General features: G+C 44.1%; 1 protein-coding gene across 3 annotated transcripts in view; it reads left to right on the top strand.

The window, feature by feature from the left end:
* The window catches only part of IKBKG (inhibitor of nuclear factor kappa B kinase regulatory subunit gamma), a 107976-nt gene extending 89661 nt beyond the window's left edge, over positions 1–18315 (top strand). For all 3 annotated transcript variants that reach the window (XM_073600392.1, XM_073600391.1, XM_073600390.1), the window contains 9 exons: positions 809–862; positions 1055–1157; positions 7925–8043; positions 9635–9775; positions 15215–15311; positions 15388–15537; positions 17125–17231; positions 17319–17377; positions 17461–18315. In XM_073600392.1, the coding sequence (XP_073456493.1) occupies positions 809–862; positions 1055–1157; positions 7925–8043; positions 9635–9775; positions 15215–15311; positions 15388–15537; positions 17125–17231; positions 17319–17377; positions 17461–17606 (976 nt within the window). In that variant the 3' untranslated portion in view covers positions 17607–18315. The remainder of the gene's footprint in view (positions 1–808; positions 863–1054; positions 1158–7924; positions 8044–9634; positions 9776–15214; positions 15312–15387; positions 15538–17124; positions 17232–17318; positions 17378–17460) is intronic.
* Positions 18316–19628: the final 1313 nt, after the last annotated feature.

The following is a 19628-nucleotide window of genomic DNA, read 5'->3' as shown; positions in this document are numbered from 1 at the left end:
AGTGCCCCCAGGGAAAGCGGCTCTCCGTGGGGGCAACCGATGAAGAGGAGTGGCGCTGGGGAACCCCAGAAGAGGAGGATCGGGGCCACTCTGTGCAAAACCACTGCACAGAGTAGGTAAGTATAACATGTTTGTTGTTAAAAAAAAAAAAAAAAACCTTTGCAATCACTTTAAAAGTTTATGTTTTGCCATTACTAATACAGGTGTAATCTTTCCGGTGTGCCTGAAGTTCAAATATATAGACAACCCTCAAACCCAATAATGAGCTCTGCCGGGCCATAAAAATGAGGGAGCCTGTATAACAGCCAGTTACCCACGTAAAACAAGCATCCTTGCTTTGTTTAGCAGTAGTGTGTTCACATTACATCCTCTGCAGAATAATGTGAATTGCTCTTTCCATTAGATCCCCTTTTCTACATAGATATCTATTCTTTGAACCACTAATATGCTTATTGAAACTATATGCCCTAGTAGCCAAAATCCTGAACAGCACCATGCAAAGTTATTGCATAATATACAAGGATGTCTTTGTTTAGTATTACCCTGTTTCCCCGAAAATAAGACCTAGCGTGATTGTCGGTGATGGCTGCAATATAAGCCCTACCCCCCAAATAAGCCCTAGTTAAAGTCCTTGTAGGTCTTATTTTCAGGGTAGGGCTTATTTGGGGGGTAGGGCTTATATTGCAGGCATCACCGACAATCACGCTAGGTCTTATTTTCGGGGAAACAGGGTAGCACCGAGGCTTTCTTATGTTTGTTGTAGCTGTGCAGCTGATCATACATAGCACTAACTGCCTGTCTGTTTTAGGTGTACAGCAAAGGAGCAGGATCTGCAAAAGAAGCTCCAGGATACAGAGAGCTGGTGAGCGTCTCATAAGTACTAACGATGTATACATAAAGTAGAGAAAGTTGTTTTGTCCATAAAACCCAGGCATCACAGGGGGAGCTGATGGGTTGCTAGGGCTACACAGACATGTTTGAATTGGTCCAGTTTGTTTAATAAACTGATCCCTGAGTCTGCTTTTTATTTTATTTCTTTTTATTTTTTTAACAGGAATGCTCAGCTGCAAGAAAAAATTACGGAGCTGCAGCTGGAGGTGTCAGGCCTGAAGGACCAGCTGAAAGAGAAAGGAGTCGAAGCTCAAAGACAGCTCCAGGTTAAACACCTATCATACTACAATGTTATATGATCAAACCGGACTGACTTATAAGACCATGCCAAAGAAACTGATATGGGAAGAATAAACAATCTTTATACTTCCCAGATCCATTTCTCCTGCATGCAGATGTCCCTGGGATGCACAACATTCCTGTTTGTGTAAACGCAGCTAGACTGAATGCACCTAGACGCTGAACATCTGGGTGTGAATTCAGCTATACCGAAGCAAAACATGCTTCCAAATGTGTTTTTAGAAATGATCTCCAGCTTCAAAATCTAAAAAAGGGCATGACCCCACGTAATGCCTTGCTAGATAGGTGACGTTAGGAACCCCGGTGCAGAGATTTCATTGCCAGAGTATTCAAGAACTTTAAGAATCCAGGCAGTGATTCAGACTGCCAGCATGTAGTCCGACCTGAATTATTGGTTTTGGGTGATGTTACTGTTTAGAGCCGACATTCATGCTTTAACTCTCTACCACTACACCAATACACGCTCCTCTTTTCACCTCCACTGCACCAACATTCACTCCTTCACTCTCCACCACTACTCCAACACACGCTCCTTCCTTCACCACTGCACCAACATACACTCCTTCACTCTCCACCACTACACCAACACACGCTCCTTCCTCCACCATTGCACCAACATACACTCCTTCACTCTCCACCACTACACGCTTCTTCCTTCACCTCCACTGCACCGACATTCACTCCCTCACTCTCCACCACTACACCAACACACGCTCCTTCCTTCACCACTGCACCAACATACACTCCTTCACTCTCCACCACTACACGCTTCTTCCTTCACCTCCACTGCACCGACATTCACTCCTTCACCCTCCACCACTACATCAACACACGCTCCTTTCTTCACCACTGCACCGACATTCACTCCTTCACTCTCCACCACTACACGCTTCTTCCTTCACCTTCACTGCACCGACATTCACTCCTTCACCCTCCACCACTACATCAACACACGCTCCTTCCTTCACCACTGCACCGAAATTCACTCCTTCACTCTCCACCACTACACGCTTCTTCCTTCACCTTCACTGCACCAACATTCACTCCTTCACTCTCCACCACTACACCAACACACGCTTATTCCTGCACCGACATTTACTCCTTCACTCTCCACCACTACACCAACACACGCTCCTTCCTTCACTGCTGCAACAACATGCACTCCTTCACTCTCCACAACTACACCAACACACGCTTCTTCCTTCACCTCCACTGCACCGACATTCACTCCTTCCCTCTCCACCACTACACCAACACACGCTTCTTCCTTCACCTCCACTGCACCGACATGCACTCCTTCACTCTCCACCACTACACCAACACACGCTTCTTCCTTCACCACTGCACTAACATTCACTCTCCACCACTACACCAACACACGCTTCTTCCTTCACCTCCACTGCACCGACATTCACTCCTTCACTCTCCACCACTACACCAACACACGCTTCTTCCTTCACCTCCACTGCACCGACATTAACTCCTTCACTCTCCACCACTACACCAACACACGCTCCTTCCTTCACCACTGCACCGACATTCACTCCTTCACTTTCCACCACTACACCAACACACGCTTCTTCCTTCACCGCCACTACACCGACATTCACTCCTTCACTCTCCACCACTACAAGCTTCTTCCTTCACCTCCACTGCACTGACATTCACTCCTTCACTCTCCACCACTACACCAACACACGCTTCTTCCTTCACCAATGCACCGACATTCACTCCTTCACTCTCCACCACTACACCAACACACGCTTCTTCCTTCACCAATGCACCGACATTCACTCCTTCACTCTCCACCACTACACCAACACATGCTTCTTCCTTCACCGCCACTACACCGACATTCACTCCTTCACTCTCCACCACTACACCAACACACGCTTCTTCCTTCACCGCCACTACACCGACATTCACTCCTTCACTCTCCACCACTACACCAACACACGCTTCTTCCTTCACTGCCACTACACCGACATTCACTCCTTCACTCTCCACCACGACACCAACACACGCTTCTTCCTTCGCTTCCACTGCACCGACATGCACTCCTTCACTCTCCACCACTACACGCTTCTTCCTTCACCTGCACTGCACTGACATTCACTCCTTCACTCTCCATCACTACACCAACACACGCTCCTTCCATCACCACTGCACCGACATGCACTCCTTCACTCTCCACCATTACACCAACACACGCTTCTTCCTTCACTGCCAGTACACCGACATTCACTCCTTCACTCTCCACCACTACAAGCTTCTTCCTTCACCTCCACTGCACTGACATTCACTCCTTCACTCTCCACCACTACACCAACACACGCTTATTCCTTCACCGCCAGTACACCGACATGCACTCCTTCACTCTCCACCACTACAAGCTTCTTCCTTCACCTCCACTGCACTGACATTCACTCCTTCACTCTCCACCACTACACCAACACACGCTTCTTCCTTCGCTTCCACTGCACCGACATGCACTCCTTCACTCTCCACCATTATACCAACACACGCTCCTTCCTTCACCACTGCACCGACATTCACTCCTTCACTCTCCACCACTACAAGCTTCTTCCTTCACCTCCACTGCACTGACATTCACTCCTTCACTCTCCACCACTACACCAACACACGCTTCTTCCTTCACCGCCAGTACACCGACATTCACTCCTTCACTCTCCACCACTACACCAACACACGCTTCTTCCTTCACTGCCACTACACCGACATTCACTCCTTCACTCTCCACCACGACACCAACACACGCTTCTTCCTTCGCTTCCACTGCACCGACATGCACTCCTTCACTCTCCACCACTACACGCTTCTTCCTTCACCTGCACTGCACTGACATTCACTCCTTCACTCTCCACCATTATACCAACACACGCTCCTTCCTTCACCACTGCACCGACATTCACTCCTTCACTCTCCACCACTACAAGCTTCTTCCTTCACCTCCACTGCACTGACATTCACTCCTTCACTCTCCACCACTACACCAACACACGCTTCTTCCTTCACCGCCAGTACACCGACATTCACTCCTTCACTCTCCACCACTACAAGCTTCTTCCTTCACCTCCACTGCACTGACATTCACTCCATCACTCTCCACCACTACACCAACACACGCTTCTTCCTTCGCTTCCACTGCACTGACATTCACTCCTTCACTCTCCACCACTACACCAACACACGCTTCTTCCTTCACCTCCACTGCACCGACATTAACTCCTTCACTCTCCACCACTACACCAACACACGCTCCTTCCTTCACCACTGCACCGACATTCACTCCTTCACTTTCCACCACTACACCAACACACGCTTCTTCCTTCACCGCCACTACACCGACATTCACTCCTTCACTCTCCACCACTACAAGCTTCTTCCTTCACCTCCACTGCACTGACATTCACTCCTTCACTCTCCACCACTACACCAACACACGCTTCTTCCTTCGCTTCCACTGCACCGACATGCACTCCTTCACTCTCCACCATTATACCAACACACGCTCCTTCCTTCACCACTGCACCGACATTCACTCCTTCACTCTCCACCACTACAAGCTTCTTCCTTCACCTCCACTGCACTGACATTCACTCCTTCACTCTCCACCACTACACCAACACACGCTTCTTCCTTCACTGCCACTACACCGACATTCACTCCTTCACTCTCCACCACGACACCAACACACGCTTCTTCCTTCGCTTCCACTGCACCGACATGCACTCCTTCACTCTCCACCACTACACGCTTCTTCCTTCACCTGCACTGCACTGACATTCACTCCTTCACTCTCCACCATTATACCAACACACGCTCCTTCCTTCACCACTGCACCGACATTCACTCCTTCACTCTCCACCACTACAAGCTTCTTCCTTCACCTCCACTGCACTGACATTCACTCCTTCACTCTCCACCACTACACCAACACACGCTTCTTCCTTCACCGCCAGTACACCGACATTCACTCCTTCACTCTCCACCACTACAAGCTTCTTCCTTCACCTCCACTGCACTGACATTCACTCCATCACTCTCCACCACTACACCAACACACGCTTCTTCCTTCGCTTCCACTGCACTGACATTCACTCCTTCACTCTCCACCACTACACCAACACACGCTTCTTCCTTCACCGCCAGTACACCGACATTCACTCCTTCACTCTCCACCACTACAAGCTTCTTCCTTCACCTCCACTGCACCGACATTCACTCCTTCACTCTCCACCACTACACCAACACACGCTCCTTCCTTTACCGCCACTACACGATTTACTCCTTCACTCTCCACGACTACACCAATACACGCTTCTTCCTTCACCTCCACTGCATCGACATGCACTGTAGTTTTGTATTTAGAGGACACCTAATCTGCCTAGGTCCCATTAATTGTGGGTTTAATGGGTTCACAGGGTTTGCTGAGAGGTGGGTGGCTTCCAGTCATTGTGGTACTGGAGAATAGGCTTCCTTTCTCAGTCCTGCTGGTTCCTTGGGCTACAAATACAGTGAGGTAGATGCCGCAGGGCCTGTTTTTTGTCAAGCCATAAAGCACAAAGGATCAGTGCTTCGCTGTCCTATCTCTGGGTGTAGAGTATCCTGGCTGGGCTGAACATGCACTGTATTTAATCCATTAACTTCTGTTAAAGGCCATGTACCATGGTTCGAGCCCAAGAATTGCAAGGGCCTCACTTCAGGCTGCAAAGCTGGATGGTGGGTTGGCTTGCCCTAATTTACGTCACTATTTTATAACAGCACAACTTGCTTATGTTTAAGGCTGGTTTCCTGAGGCCTCCTCTTCCTGCTCCACCGCTCTGTTGACTGCAATTAATGGCCCCAGGGCCTCACTTGTTGATACATTACATAGGTCAATGCCTAAACGCTGCTCTAGGGGCTCACCGATTTGAAGTGGGTTGGCTAGCCTGGCACGAGGGAGATAAAGTAATTACAAAACCAGGAGGGGTGTCCCCCCAAGGCTCCTTTATGGCATAATCCTAATTTCCTAGAGCTCATGGGTCACCCAGATTCTCAATGGTGGACAGGACTTGGTATTACCCATATTTCTCAGATTTATTTCAATGATGTATTTATCTCATTTGAAGATCTGAAGGCTAGGTGTGGTGTAACAAACAAATTTTATTTCAGGTACCTCTTATTACGCCATGCCGTCAAGGCTCAGTTTTCTGGTCTGTCCCTGGAGCTCACTGAATCACCTCTGGAGGCGCTAATGTCTTATCCGGACATTAGAAAACTGGTCACGACTGTATATTCCCGCCTGCAGGCTGCGGGGGTCAAACCCTTTCAGATTGCTCAGAGGAAATGGGAAAGGGAAATGCCTGGGTTGTCAGAGGAGGGATGGAAGGAGGCCTCAGAAGTGTGCTTCCTTGACCTTATTGGATCAAATTACCAATATGTACAATTTAAATTTATACATCAGTTGCGTTATACTCCTGCCAGGCTGGCCCATATGGGATATGATTCCGCTGCTTCCTGCATTAGATATGGCTTCTCTGAAGCTGGATATATGCATATGTTTTGGTCCTGCCCTGTCCTGTCCGCCTCTTGGAGGGACCTATTTTCTTTTTTGAAAACGCACTACAAATACAGGTGGCTCGCACCCCAGAGGTTGGACTATTGGGTGTGTTGAATTACTTTATACACAGGACTCATACTCGTACTCTTGTCCATATAATATTGTTTTATGCTAGAAAGTTAATTTTGATGCAATGGAAGACTGTAACTGCTCCAGATGTTCAAATATTGTACCGTATGTTGAATAAAGTTTTATAACAATTTTTAAATTGGTCTATAAGGGCAGGTCCTGCTCAAAAAGATTCACAAAGATTTGGCAGCCCTGGCTTGATATAGCGGACTCCTTTTGGAAGGACACTCTGCTCTCTCAACCATAGCTGACCATGGTCTCCCCTGGACAAGCTTTGGTGTCTATGACAGGCCGTTGCCTCAGGGTTGGCTGGCCTTTTGGTTACCGCAGTTGAGGGGGCGAGGTGAGGCTGGACTAAGTTTGTTTCTTTGTGTGAAAGTGTTGATGTGTGTGTGTGTGTGTGCGTGGCGTGAATGTTGTGTGAACAGATGTATCCCCACTGTTTATTGCACTAAGATCTATGGCAGTTGGGCCCTACGTGGCTCACACTTATTAACCTCTTATACCTATTGGCAAAAGTTTATTCCTCCGTTGAGGAATCTTGAAATAAGATATACAACTATATCGGTTGGCCCCGTTGGGCTATTGTAATTTCTTTTCTATTTTGTAAAAGAGATTTGTTTATGGATACTTCTGCAATGTATGAACCTGTACATTATTTTCTATCAAGATAAATAAAAACAATTTAAAAAAAAAAAAAAAAAGGCCATGTACCATTGGAAATTGTGTTGGATGGCCTTCTCATAGGAATGAATAGGGATTCTAATGCATATTGCCCAGCCGGGACAATTTTCACAAGGGGGCCGTACAGCTCCTAGTGGGCCACATGGTGAAGGTCTATGGGGACAGGTACGGGTATGCTCTAGGGCTGATGCTGAGGATGGAGGTGTTGGCTTTTAAATCAGTTGTACAATGATTCAAAATGTGCGATTGCTACAACTATGCTTGCCCAGTGAAGTCCATGTTTAAATCTGTTAAAATTGATTGTAAATATTAACCGGCTTATGTTGGTAATGTTGTTGTTACATTGTTGCCTTGTAGCTATTGGCTGAGGAGAAGGCTTCTGTCAAGGCTCAGGTGACATCTTTACTAGGAGAGTTACATGAGAGTCAGACGAGCCTGGAGTCCTCGCAGCAGGAGCTGAAGAAGGTGGAAGGGAGGTAAGGGGTGCCTATACGTGGCAAGTATGACCAGTCACAAGGTATATGGATGGTAATCTGCACTGTACTGTGGCTTCTGGTACACCTAAAACATTTTTTTGGAAATTTAAAGAGTTTATATATAACAATAAAAAGATCAAAAGTGCGTAAAACATATAAACCAAATAATACTAAAAATCACCATAAAACCTTTCTAGTATCCCTTCTGAAGTAAACTTAGGAACAGGTTGTGTGATGGGTTAATGTAATAGTTGGTAATCATGCATGTATTATAAAATCTGAAGGATCAGAGCTTGAACTGACCTGTTCTTGTGTCAAGCCTCCTATATATGATGATTTATTGGCCTATGGTCCTGGACATAAGTATGACTCAAACAGATATCAAGTGAGATTTCTACTTTTCTTTGAAATTGGAGATTTGTAACATCTCTTTGTATTATCTGACCATAGCCTTACAGAGCTATGGTCAATCCTTGCCAGCAAGTTTTCAGTTCCCCTTTGTAGGCCTCTTAAAGAGCCAAGACTGTTTTTTAGTGGCACCCGGATTGGTGAGAGTTTGGTAAAGAGGAAGAAAAAATATTTATAGCAATAGACTAGGCAGTTCTCTTTGTTATTCGTCCGTTGTAGATAGGAAATCGCCTCTTTGATCGTTGTTACTGGATTTGAAGACTCCTCTGTTCTGATGACAAATTAAACATTTTAGAGTTTCCTTCTATTTAAAGGTTAACTCCACCTTTTGCACCATGTTACATGTTTTACCTGTATTTAGAGTGTAACATGGTGCCAAGCAGGAGGGAGGGAAATATTTACAGTTTTGGTAAAAATCTTTCTGTGGTTGTATAAGAGGGATGGGGAGGAGACTGATGGGAGGTTGTTATGTAAATGGTGAAGGTCTGCTTTAAGTCCAGGGACAAACAGACAATAAGACCCCTTTCACACTGAAGGCACTTTTCAGATGTTTTAACGCTAAAAATAGCGCCTGAAAAGCGCTTCTCAAGCCGACCCAGTGTGAAAGCCTGAAAAAAAGGCTGACCAAATTAAAAAGTGCTGCAAGCAGTGTCTTTGGGGCAGTGCGGGAGAGGTGTATACACCGCTCCTGCCCCGCCCCTGCCATTGAAATCCATGGGCAGCGCTGCCGAAGTGCCCTCAAAGCACTTCGGTAGCGGCACTTTGTGGGCGATTTAAATCCTTTCCTCGCCCGCTAGCGGGGTTAAAAGTGCCCCGCTAGCAGCCGAAAAATGTCGCTATAACAGCGGTAAAACGGCGCTAAAACTAGCAGCACTTTACCACTGACGCGGCTGTGCTAGCAGTTTGAAAGAGCTCTAAATCTCCCCAGCAGTGACACAGACCACAATGAACACCTCCGAGGGATCCTAACCCCTTACTATTCTATGCTAAACTAATAGAAAACTTTTGTCCTTCATTAATCTGTTATAAAAAAAGTGTCAAAGGGTTAGTCCACCTAAAACTGATCATTTAGAATTGACAGTGATGTGTTCATTCTCTGTTTTAATTGGCCATGCTGTAATGTGTATACCACCATTTAAAGGACTGTAGATGTGATCTTACTCTAGTGTGTGTTCTACTGCAGCCTGTGGAAATTGAGAGAGCAGCAGCGAGAGTGGGAGATGCAGATGAAGCAGCATGTGACACAGCTGGACCAGCGGCGGATGCAGGTGCAGAGCCTAGAGACGGCACTGAAGGTGGAGCGGCAGAATGCCAGTGAGGAGATGTAAGTAGATTTAGCATGAGAGTGATGTGGATCTATCCTTTTATCCTGAGGTGGTCAGCCTTTTATACTGTGCCCACTAGTGTTTAAAATCGTATTTAATACCTAAAATGTCATTGTTTCGGGCCCTATCTTAATATAATCTGTTTCATATGAATTATTATTCAGCAGTCTTGGAGTTCAGAATCTGATGGTGGGGCTCTGAAGGGCACATACACCTAGGATTGGCACAACTGCTAATGGCTAGGTGGAATCATTGATGCAAGTTTTTTTATGAAATGGAGGAATCATCTGTACCTCCCCTGTTGCTCCAGTATGATGAGTTCCATCCAGGTAAATCTTTGTATCCACCCACAGAGCCAACAGACCCAGTGCACACAGGGTGGAAGCGTGACATAGGAATAAGGCTGGTAACTGGTTGCATAGGCTTTTTTTCAAGGTGGCTGAAAATAAAGACACCCTTCCTTTATCAAATAAAAGAAGTCCAGCTTCCATTTTGTCACTGAGTATTCTACCTCCAGTGGTACTTTCTCTTCCTACTTCTTCCCTGTCGGAAACGCTTGTAATCCCACTACCCCCTCACCTCTTCCTTTAGTCCCAAAACCACGCTCTACCTCTGAAGCCAATCACAAGGTAGGTGAAGAGATTGGTGCTGATCCCCAACAGGCGATACTAGTCCACGATAGGGAGGTGTGCTCCCAACATATATTATTGGTAAATTGAAATAAACGTGAAAGTCCTTTGTGCAAAACCACAGAATACCAAAAATTAAATATGTGCAAATGTAAAAATATATGCACAGCGCAGTCAATCTCAGAAGAATCGTGACAATCCTTCCTCCAGAAGTAGTACACAAACTCAGGCTGCTCGTACAACACCAAAGGAGGAAACGGCTCACTCTGAATGGCTCCTAATGCTCCGCCCCCTACATGTTACGCCAAAATGCCTTTTTTAGGGGAAAGAGAGCCATTCTGGGATAACGCGTAGGGCAGAGCATTGGGGGTTCAGCCAGCACTGAAGTCAGGGAGAGTGGTGAGATATGGGATACATTCCGCTCTGCAGCCTTGTTGTTTTACCTTTTAATACTGTGTGCTTGTGAATGTGATTCCTGGCTCGAATAAAGAATGACATTGTTTAAAAAATAAAGAGCACTATTTGTTTTCCTTTTGTATCTTTTTCATGATCCTTGTTTACATTGGAGAGGATTCTTGAATAAAATATCATCAGCTTGTCAGTATGAGCGTTAGAGGGGAAGAGACACTTTACAACCTTTATTTTTTTAAAGGTATTTTTGTAAGGTGAGAACACACCCATTTGTTGCCCTGGTGTTGGTCTGATAGGAGCACATACACGTTAAGATTGTTTACTACTTCTGGTGGAAGGATTGTCACGATTCTTTTGAGATTGACTGCACTTTGCATGATTTTTTACTTTTGTACACGTTTATTTAGGACTAATTTATAGTATCTGTAAATAGCCGGATGCCAGCTCCTAACAACCAATTCAAAAACAGACCATTTTGTATCAGTTTAGGTCCATTTCCTGAACGGAAATTGATGATCATTTGTTTACATCCATTTGCCCGTTTTTCATCCATCAACGGCTGTGTGAAAGGACTCTGACAACTGTCCTATTATATACATGTTATAGCAGATGAACAATACTGCCAGAATGTGACGGTGTTCTTCCACAAGCTGAAGGCTTTCATTATTGTGGTTGAGCCTTCAGCCTGTATGTGATCACTATCTCACAGATGATATAGTAATGACATATTCAGGAACAACTCTGATTTAGTTCTTGATCAGTAGTGGGGACTCTGACTGTCAATGACAATTGGAAGCCAGCAGTCTGGCTGCTGGTCCTTGAAGGGGAGAACATAAATTAATGTATCCTTGGCCCAGGGCACCATGCCAGAAAACCTTGATTGCAGGCAGGAAGGGGTTAAAGAACCACATGTGACACTGAACTGGTTTTCTATTCTGGTGCTCATCAGACCCCTAATGTCAGCCGCACACGTGCACAATGGCAGGTTCTTGACCCTCTTCACTCTATCCCCGGATCCACATTCATGTCAAATCCTTGCATGCCTGGAGAATTCTCATGCAGGGTCTTACAATTTGCCATGGTGGAAAGTTAGGGCGCTGTAGACCTAGGCAAATGCCTAAGGCCACTAAGACTTGGGGGCCAAAATCACCTCCCATGTGATACAGTGAGGAGTTCTTCTTACGCCACTAGAAGGGCGACCACTTCCCCTAATAACCACCAGGTCCTGGGCTGATCAGATTTGCACTTTACAAATTAAAGTGTTTCCTTAGCTCTGTGCTTTACTTTTCATTCAGCTGTGTATTACAATACATTTTGAGCACATTACTTGGACACATGAACAATAATGAGCCATTGCAGTGGCTTTTCATAAACATTACTGAACATTCTGAAATGGTTTGGCATTAGAGTCCCAGCTCATGTGGTGGTAACTGTTCCAACAACATGGCATTGCTTCCTAAAATATGACTAGGATAAACTTCTCAAAGTCCCAATAATGCTCTTCAGGAGAGGTCGCTGTAGTGACCATTTACTTAATAAAGTTCTTGGTAATGTCTTCTCCATGCCATAAACCTCATGGTATCACCTTCCCTCAAAAGGGACAGTGCTTCTACTTCAGACCTGCATCCTGCTGTTCTCTATACCCAGAATTGAGCCTCCTCCCACCTTATAAAGCAAACCGGGCTACTGAGAGCACACCCAGAAAGGGGAAGTGGTCACCTTACCACACATTAGGCTACATTGCTTAGTACAGGAACAATGGAACATGTTGCAGTGTCTGCTGCAAGGCAGATTACAAAACACCGTGCATCCGTGCAAAGCATTAAAAAATGGATGTCAAGGCTTGTGTATTAAGCATTATAAATGCAACAAAAGTGTACATCAAGCCCAAATTTCTCAGTAACAAAAGATGAAAACTGTCCTGTTCCTTGGATCCAGTGACAAACCATTTAAAGTTTAACTTTATTCCTGGTGCCAGAGGGCCACATCTGAGGCCCATTATACCTTGTAAGTTGACTGCCTAGATGAAATACAGTTTGAAGTTCTTTTGCATAAGAAAGACAAAACTTAATATACATAAACTAGCCTTTAGAAAATTATGGGGTCTGCCACTACCTTTACTTCTGAAAATGCTAGTTGACTGGCTGTCATGCAGATCCTCTGCTTTTAGTCGGAAATTACATGCCTTGAAAGTATGCAGATAAGACCAGACATGCTCAACTGTACTTGTTCTGGGTCATCTGGGTCATTGCCATGGAAATGATTGAAGCAAGAAGGTTGGCATAATTCAAGGTAACTAGTATTTTTAAGAATTGAGGGAAGTGGTTTCTTTGAAATATATTAGCTATGCTTAATCAGTTTGCACTATACTGTTTTTCCAGGGATGTTTGGTCTTCCTGTCATTGTACCTGCCCTGCAGATTGTGTAGGATCATCCTGGCTCATGCCCTGCTCAAACTCTTTAGTTGATAGAACTTCTGCATCTCCCTGGTTTCAATTAAATGGATACAGTGACAAAAGAGCTATCATTCATGAGAGCTGTTATGAGGTCTTAACTGCAATAAGTGCCCAAGGTGGAAGCATTGAGTCAACTGGCGATACTCCGTAGGCAATATAGGTATTTGCAGTAAGCCTTCTTACAGGCTGTTCTGCAATCTAATTATAATATTACATTATCAGAATTGTTTTCAAAGCTTTTTTTTTTTTTTTTTAAATAAATAACAACCAGAGTGATGTCAGGAAGTAACAGATGTTCTATGAATTGAAGCGTTTAAAAAAAAAAAAAAAAAGATCCTGTACCATGTTATATAGCACAGTGCTAGTGCAATGTCATCTTATAGACCCCACATCTCTCCATAAAGAGGACATGTCACACACTATTCCTATTACAAGGGATGTTTACATTCCTTGTAATAGGAATAAAAGTGATCAAATAATCTTTTTAAAGGAAAAGTGTAAAAATAAAACAAATTTTGAATAAAATAAAGAAAAAAAAGAGATTTTTTTTAAAGCATCCCCATCCCCGCACACAGAAGTGAACGCATATGTAAGTCGCGCCCACATATGTAAACTGCATTCAAACCACACATGTGCAGTATCGCTCCAAACATTAGAGCAGGAGTAACAATTCTAGCCCAAGACCTCCTCTGTAACTCTAAACACGTAACCTGTAAAAATGTTTAAAGCGTCGCCTATGGAGACTTTTAAGTACCAATGTTGGGCGCCATTCCACGAGTGTGCGCAATTTTTAAGTGTGACATGTTAGGTATCTGTTTACTCGGCGTAACATCATCTTTCACGTTATACAAAAAAAATGGGCTAACTTTACTGTTTTGTTCTTTTTAATTCATTAAACTTTTCTTTTAAAGAAAAAAAGCGTTTGAAAAATTGATGTGCAAATACTGTGTGACATAAAAAGTTGCAATGGCTGCCATTTTATTCCCTAGGGTTTCTGCTAAATATATGTATATGTAATGTTTGGGGGTTCTGAGTAATTTTCTAGAAAAAAAATGATTTTTACATGTAGGAACAAAGTGCCAGAATTGGCCCAGCTGGGAAGTGGTTCATGCCCCTTTCACACTGCCAGGACTTAAAAGTTGTGCGATTTCAGGGAATGCCTGCGTAAACTTGAGATCTATGGACCTCAACTCGCATGAAAGTCGGACCAAAGTAGTACAGGGACTACTTTGAAGTCGGCACGACTTGAAGTGGCACATATATGAATGGTTATCATTGGAAACGACTTGTCATGCGACTTTGCGGTCCTAAGTCGCAAAAGTGTGAAAGGAGCCTAAGGGATCTTTTACTAAGTTACAACAAATTTATCATATAGGACACAAGTGGTTCGAGCAGGTGAATAGGCCAAACATGTTAGTAAGTGGACATTATTTGGGGGACAGTTGGGTAGGCCAACTAATTACTGACAAAAGTAGGTATGAGAACAGCAGAAATGCCAGTTTAGAACTGGCTGGCCTGTAGAGTTGTCCACCCTAGGAACCCCAGAAGTGGCTCCAGTCTTCTCCCATCTGTGAGCCCCTGTTGGAGTATGGGGTGGCAGGGTTTGTGACATGCTGGGTGCTTCTTATTATGCGCCAGCACATCACATACAATTCCTCACCCAAATGCATGCTAGGGCTTAGGTAGGAGTGAACAGATGGATATTATTCCTGGTGGCACAAGGGTTAAAGCACCAAAAGCCAGCTGACTTTATACATGTATTTATGCTGTTTTTTTTTTTTTTTTTTTGGTTGTTGTATTTAGTCAGCTTATCACCCATAAATGTATAAAGAGAGACCTAATGAAGCCTCTAACGTGAAATTGAAAAATGTTTTGGATAAACAATATTGAGTAGGTAAGACCAACTGAAAGGAAACTTTTTTTTTTTTTTTTGTTTCCATAGGAGGAAGCTGGCCCAACTTCAGGCTGCATACCACAAGCTGTTTCAAGAATATGATGCTCACATCAAGAATGGCCTTCATCAAGAAAAACTCGTGAAGGTGAGAAGTATCCAAACCATGGCTGGAGTGGTTAGTTCTGAGAATGGTTCACTAACATGGAATTTCCTTTAAACAGAACATGGATTTCCAGCTGCAAGAACTAAAGCAACAGCTGCAGGAGGCCGAAGAGGCTCTGGTAGCCAAACAAGAACTCATAGACAAACTAAAGATTGAAACGGATGAGCAGAAGAGCCTGAAAGAGACAATTGGTGTGCTCAAAGCCCAGGTAAACCAGTCTACAGTGGTCATGTTAACAGCGGTTCCCATCAAGTGTTGCCAACAGGTTGTGTTCAATAATAAGGGGCAAAAGCAAATAAATGGCATTTGAAAGTGGATGCTGCCGTGTCAAAACTTTTTCTGAAGGTGCAATCTGCAAGGTCGTCCCATTTATTCTTCCTTCACTACTTAACGAGTGACTGACCCAGGACAGGCCATATGTAGATTAGGAGTCTGACACTGATATGCACTTACTTGGCTTACCCAATTCCTGCCCAGGCCTATTTTCAGCTGTCGCATTTTGACAATTGCACGGTCATGCCACACTGTGCCCAAATGAAATTTTTATCTTTTTTTTCACACAAATACAGATTTCTTTTGGTGGCATTTAATCAACACTGGGTTTTTTCTTTTTTCCTAAATAAACAAATAAAGACTGAAAATAGAAAAACTTTCATAGTTTACAAAATTTTATAACAAAAAGGTAATTTTTCTTCTCCTCTGGTGGGCACTGATTAGCAGCACTGATGGGACTGCACATGTCTCTTTGACACAAGCCAGTTATCGGCTCTCTTCTCACGCTGTCAGCCTGAGGAAAGGAATGCCAATAACCGGCTTCTGTTTACATCAAGTGATCGGACACAGCAGATTGCGTGGTAAAATGCCGCTGATTGGCTCTTTACTTCAATCTGTGATCAGCAGTGTCCGAAGGACAATGTCCTGGTTGGTGGGGGTGGGGGGATTCTTCCATCCACCTTGTTAGTGTGGATGGAGGAATCTGTTTAGCCGGCTGGCTGAATGAAGAAACAAATAGTATATGGCCAGCTTTAGGTTTGTTGTGGCAGCTTCCACATTACTAACATGAAATGTGAGTGTACCGATTCTACGGAGATATGGTGGCTACCATTGTTTTTTTTTCAGAAAATTCAGGTGCCCTGCATCTTTGCCCAGCACAGCTCCAATGCAAGGACAAGGCAATCTGCCTGGTTTCCTTTGGCCTCAGTTTTCACTACTGTATTGGGATGGTTTGCACTGAAAAGTACTGCAGCATAGTAGGTTGTGACAGAAACTGCATCCCCCTGCCAGAATACACAGATCACCTTTTGGCTGCAAGTGCTGATCAAATGCTGGTTTTCCAGTACACATGGACTAAAAGTCCATTCCTCTTGAATCGGCTGATTTGTAGCCAGCGTATGCCAGGCTTTAATGAAATGTCAGGATCTGCTTGCTTTCACAGTGGAGTTCATTTACTAAAGCTGGAGAGTGCAAAATCAGGCTCACTTCTGCATAGAAACCAATCAGCTTCCAGGTTTTATTGAAAAAATGTTTAATTGAACAAGCTGAGGTTAGAAGCTGATTGGTTACTTTGCAGAAGTGAGCCTGATTTTGAACTCTCCAGCTTTAGTAAATAAACCCTCCCCAGCTAACACCAGGGGCCATGCAGTCAGCACGCCTGCAGGTGTGACAAACCCTTACCGTGAGCATGTTGTCTGTGTATAGAGCTGGAAAGCAAAAACTAGTGGTAATATCTTGTGAACAACTTACTACTTTAAAGTTTGTGTATAAGTATTTTTTTTTTTTTTCTTTACCCCTCCAGGCTGATATTTTTTGCGCAGACTTCCAGGCAGAAAGGCAGGCGAGGGAGCGGCTTCATGCAGAAAAGGAGCAGCTACAAGAACAACTGGAGGAATTAAAGAAAGAAAGGTAAAGGAACAAGTCTGGGGGTAGTCAGATCTGTCTTTGTCCCCACATACAACTGATTGCATTATAGATAATGTGTGTCTGTTGTAGGTCGAGGATGGAAGACATGAGGAACAGGCATGTCGATAACGCACGATCAAACCAACCTTGTGAGTAGCACCAATTTATCCTCTGTGTTTTGCTGTCATTTGTTTCCACTTGAACATGAATAAGTTTTGCAATTTCTTTACAGCCCTCTACCCTCCGCAGTACTCTAATGTGCCGGCGCCTTCTTTCCATCCTGTAGTAGAACCTCAGGAATTTCGCTGCCCCAAGTGTCAGTACAAAGCTCCAGATATGGACACACTGCAGATCCATGTCATGGATTGCATACAATAACCACTCAACGCTAAGGACTGCTCAGCCTGCTGCCTTAGGCTCCAGTGAGCTGAAAACTGCAGATCACAGCACCCGTTGGAAATAAAGATCTGCTCCCGATTATGAATGCACAGTATCTGTGGCAGGATTTGTTTCTCACCACGGTGCATCTTGCTTTGTGAAAGATTCCTTGGCCTGTTGTGGTGTGCACTGGAGTTCTCTAATCTTACAAGCCTAATTCTTGAAGGATGATTAACAAAATATGCTGTTCCAGCTACTTATGTTTGGGGGCCCTCCCCTTTTATTACTGTAAATATTCTACTACCATAAGAATGTATATAATATATATTTTAGAGAAAGGTTGATGGTGTTTTTGGAACATTGGAGTTTTGCTGACACCCTGGAAGATGACTAAGGACAGTGCTTGCTCAAACTTCTTAGTAAGTGTTCACTATTTGAAAATGTTATACAACAGTGTTAAATCAAGTATACTTGTTAAGCGATTTACAGTCATCATAAAAACTGTGGCTCAGAAGTGATGAAGCATCTGATGGCCACTAGAAACCAATCAGATTCTTTGTTTCAAGCACTAGATAAATCACAGGCAGAATCTGCTTGGTGCTATGAGCAACAGAGTTCTGTTTTCATAGGCTGGGTCCTGTTATCAGACTTGGTTCTGGCATACTGGTGTCTTCCTGTCTCTCAATAAAACACAGCTGCTTTTAAAATATTTTGCTTTAAAAGGAATCCAGATTTGTTTTGGAATAGCTTAAAGTACCCCTCTAATGAGAAAAATGGGAGCTGCCATTACTTACAAGCAATATTTCTATGTTCATACTATTACAGGTAGGCATGTAACAAGCACGCGTTTTCACTACCGAAGCAAAAACATGCCGTTTACCAGATGCACAGTGGTGCTATTAGTTCTCAATAGCACCTCCACGCATTGGAAAACGTGGCATGTTTTCCCATGTGCAGAAACAAATTGTGCCAAAGCACCATGTGGTTTCTGTTCTGCTGCAGTTTTAGAAAAGGGTCAGGGACCTTTTCCCTATGTTTCCCGCAGGTACAGCAGCCCATTCAAATGAATGAGCTGCTATGCCAGTGCAAATGCAGACACGGAGAAATGCAAAGGTGTGCTAGGCTAAACATGCAGATCATACCAAGCAAGCAAATAATGTTCACAAGTTGAGCATTTATTATCTGGTATTTTTTATGTATAGGTTTTATAGACATACATAAGGGACAGTGTATTTCATGTGCAGGCTCTATGTAACAATGTAGTACATTGATTGTGCTTTATGGTTTTCTCGCAGTGCACATAAGTTTGTTGTATAGCCAATCTCCAGGTTTCCTGTCACTATAACTAGCTTGTTTGGAACAAGCTGGTCCAAATGAACCATTTTCTTCACTAAGTGCTGTATTGGCTCTAAGTACTGCATGTAGCTTTAGCTACAAACAGTACACAGTGCTGGGTTCCAGCTGTGAGATAGACTTTCCGTCTCACACCTGGCACAAAACAGATATGGTCTGAGCGGTGCTCAGCCATTCAGAGGCAGCTTTGTATTTTTTGAATGGATACAAAGCTTTCTTTCATGAGCTGAGGATCTCACAATCATTGACTCAGCTGTTCATGAGCAGCTTTGTGTTCTGTGAATGAACACAAAGATTCCTCTGATTGGCAGAGTGCCGCTTACCCTGACCCTGTTTTTTCTGGGAAGTCTCCCACAGCTGGAACCCAGCACTGTGTACAGTATGCAGTTGAAGCCACATGCAGTTCATACAGTACTTTGTGTCGGAAATAGTTAGTTTGGATCAACTTGGTCCAAACTATTAAAAAGTGACATGAAACCTAGAGCTCAGCATTAAAGTTGTGCAGACTAATAAAGCAGCTGTTGTGAAAATTAACACATACCTATCCTGCTACCCGTGCCCCAGATCTTTGTGATCTTGAAGAACTATGTTGACCAACATCAGTATTACACTTCTGGGTGTGTCAGCTGGCTGGTATCCTGTTGTGGGCTGTGGCATCTCCCTCCACCC

This window comes from Aquarana catesbeiana, linkage group LG09, assembly GCF_042186555.1.
Source record: "Aquarana catesbeiana isolate 2022-GZ linkage group LG09, ASM4218655v1, whole genome shotgun sequence".
Taxonomy (NCBI): Eukaryota; Metazoa; Chordata; class Amphibia; order Anura; family Ranidae; genus Aquarana; species Aquarana catesbeiana.
The sequence above is the reverse complement of the archived record's forward strand: the minus strand, read 5'-3'. Positions and strand labels throughout refer to the sequence as shown.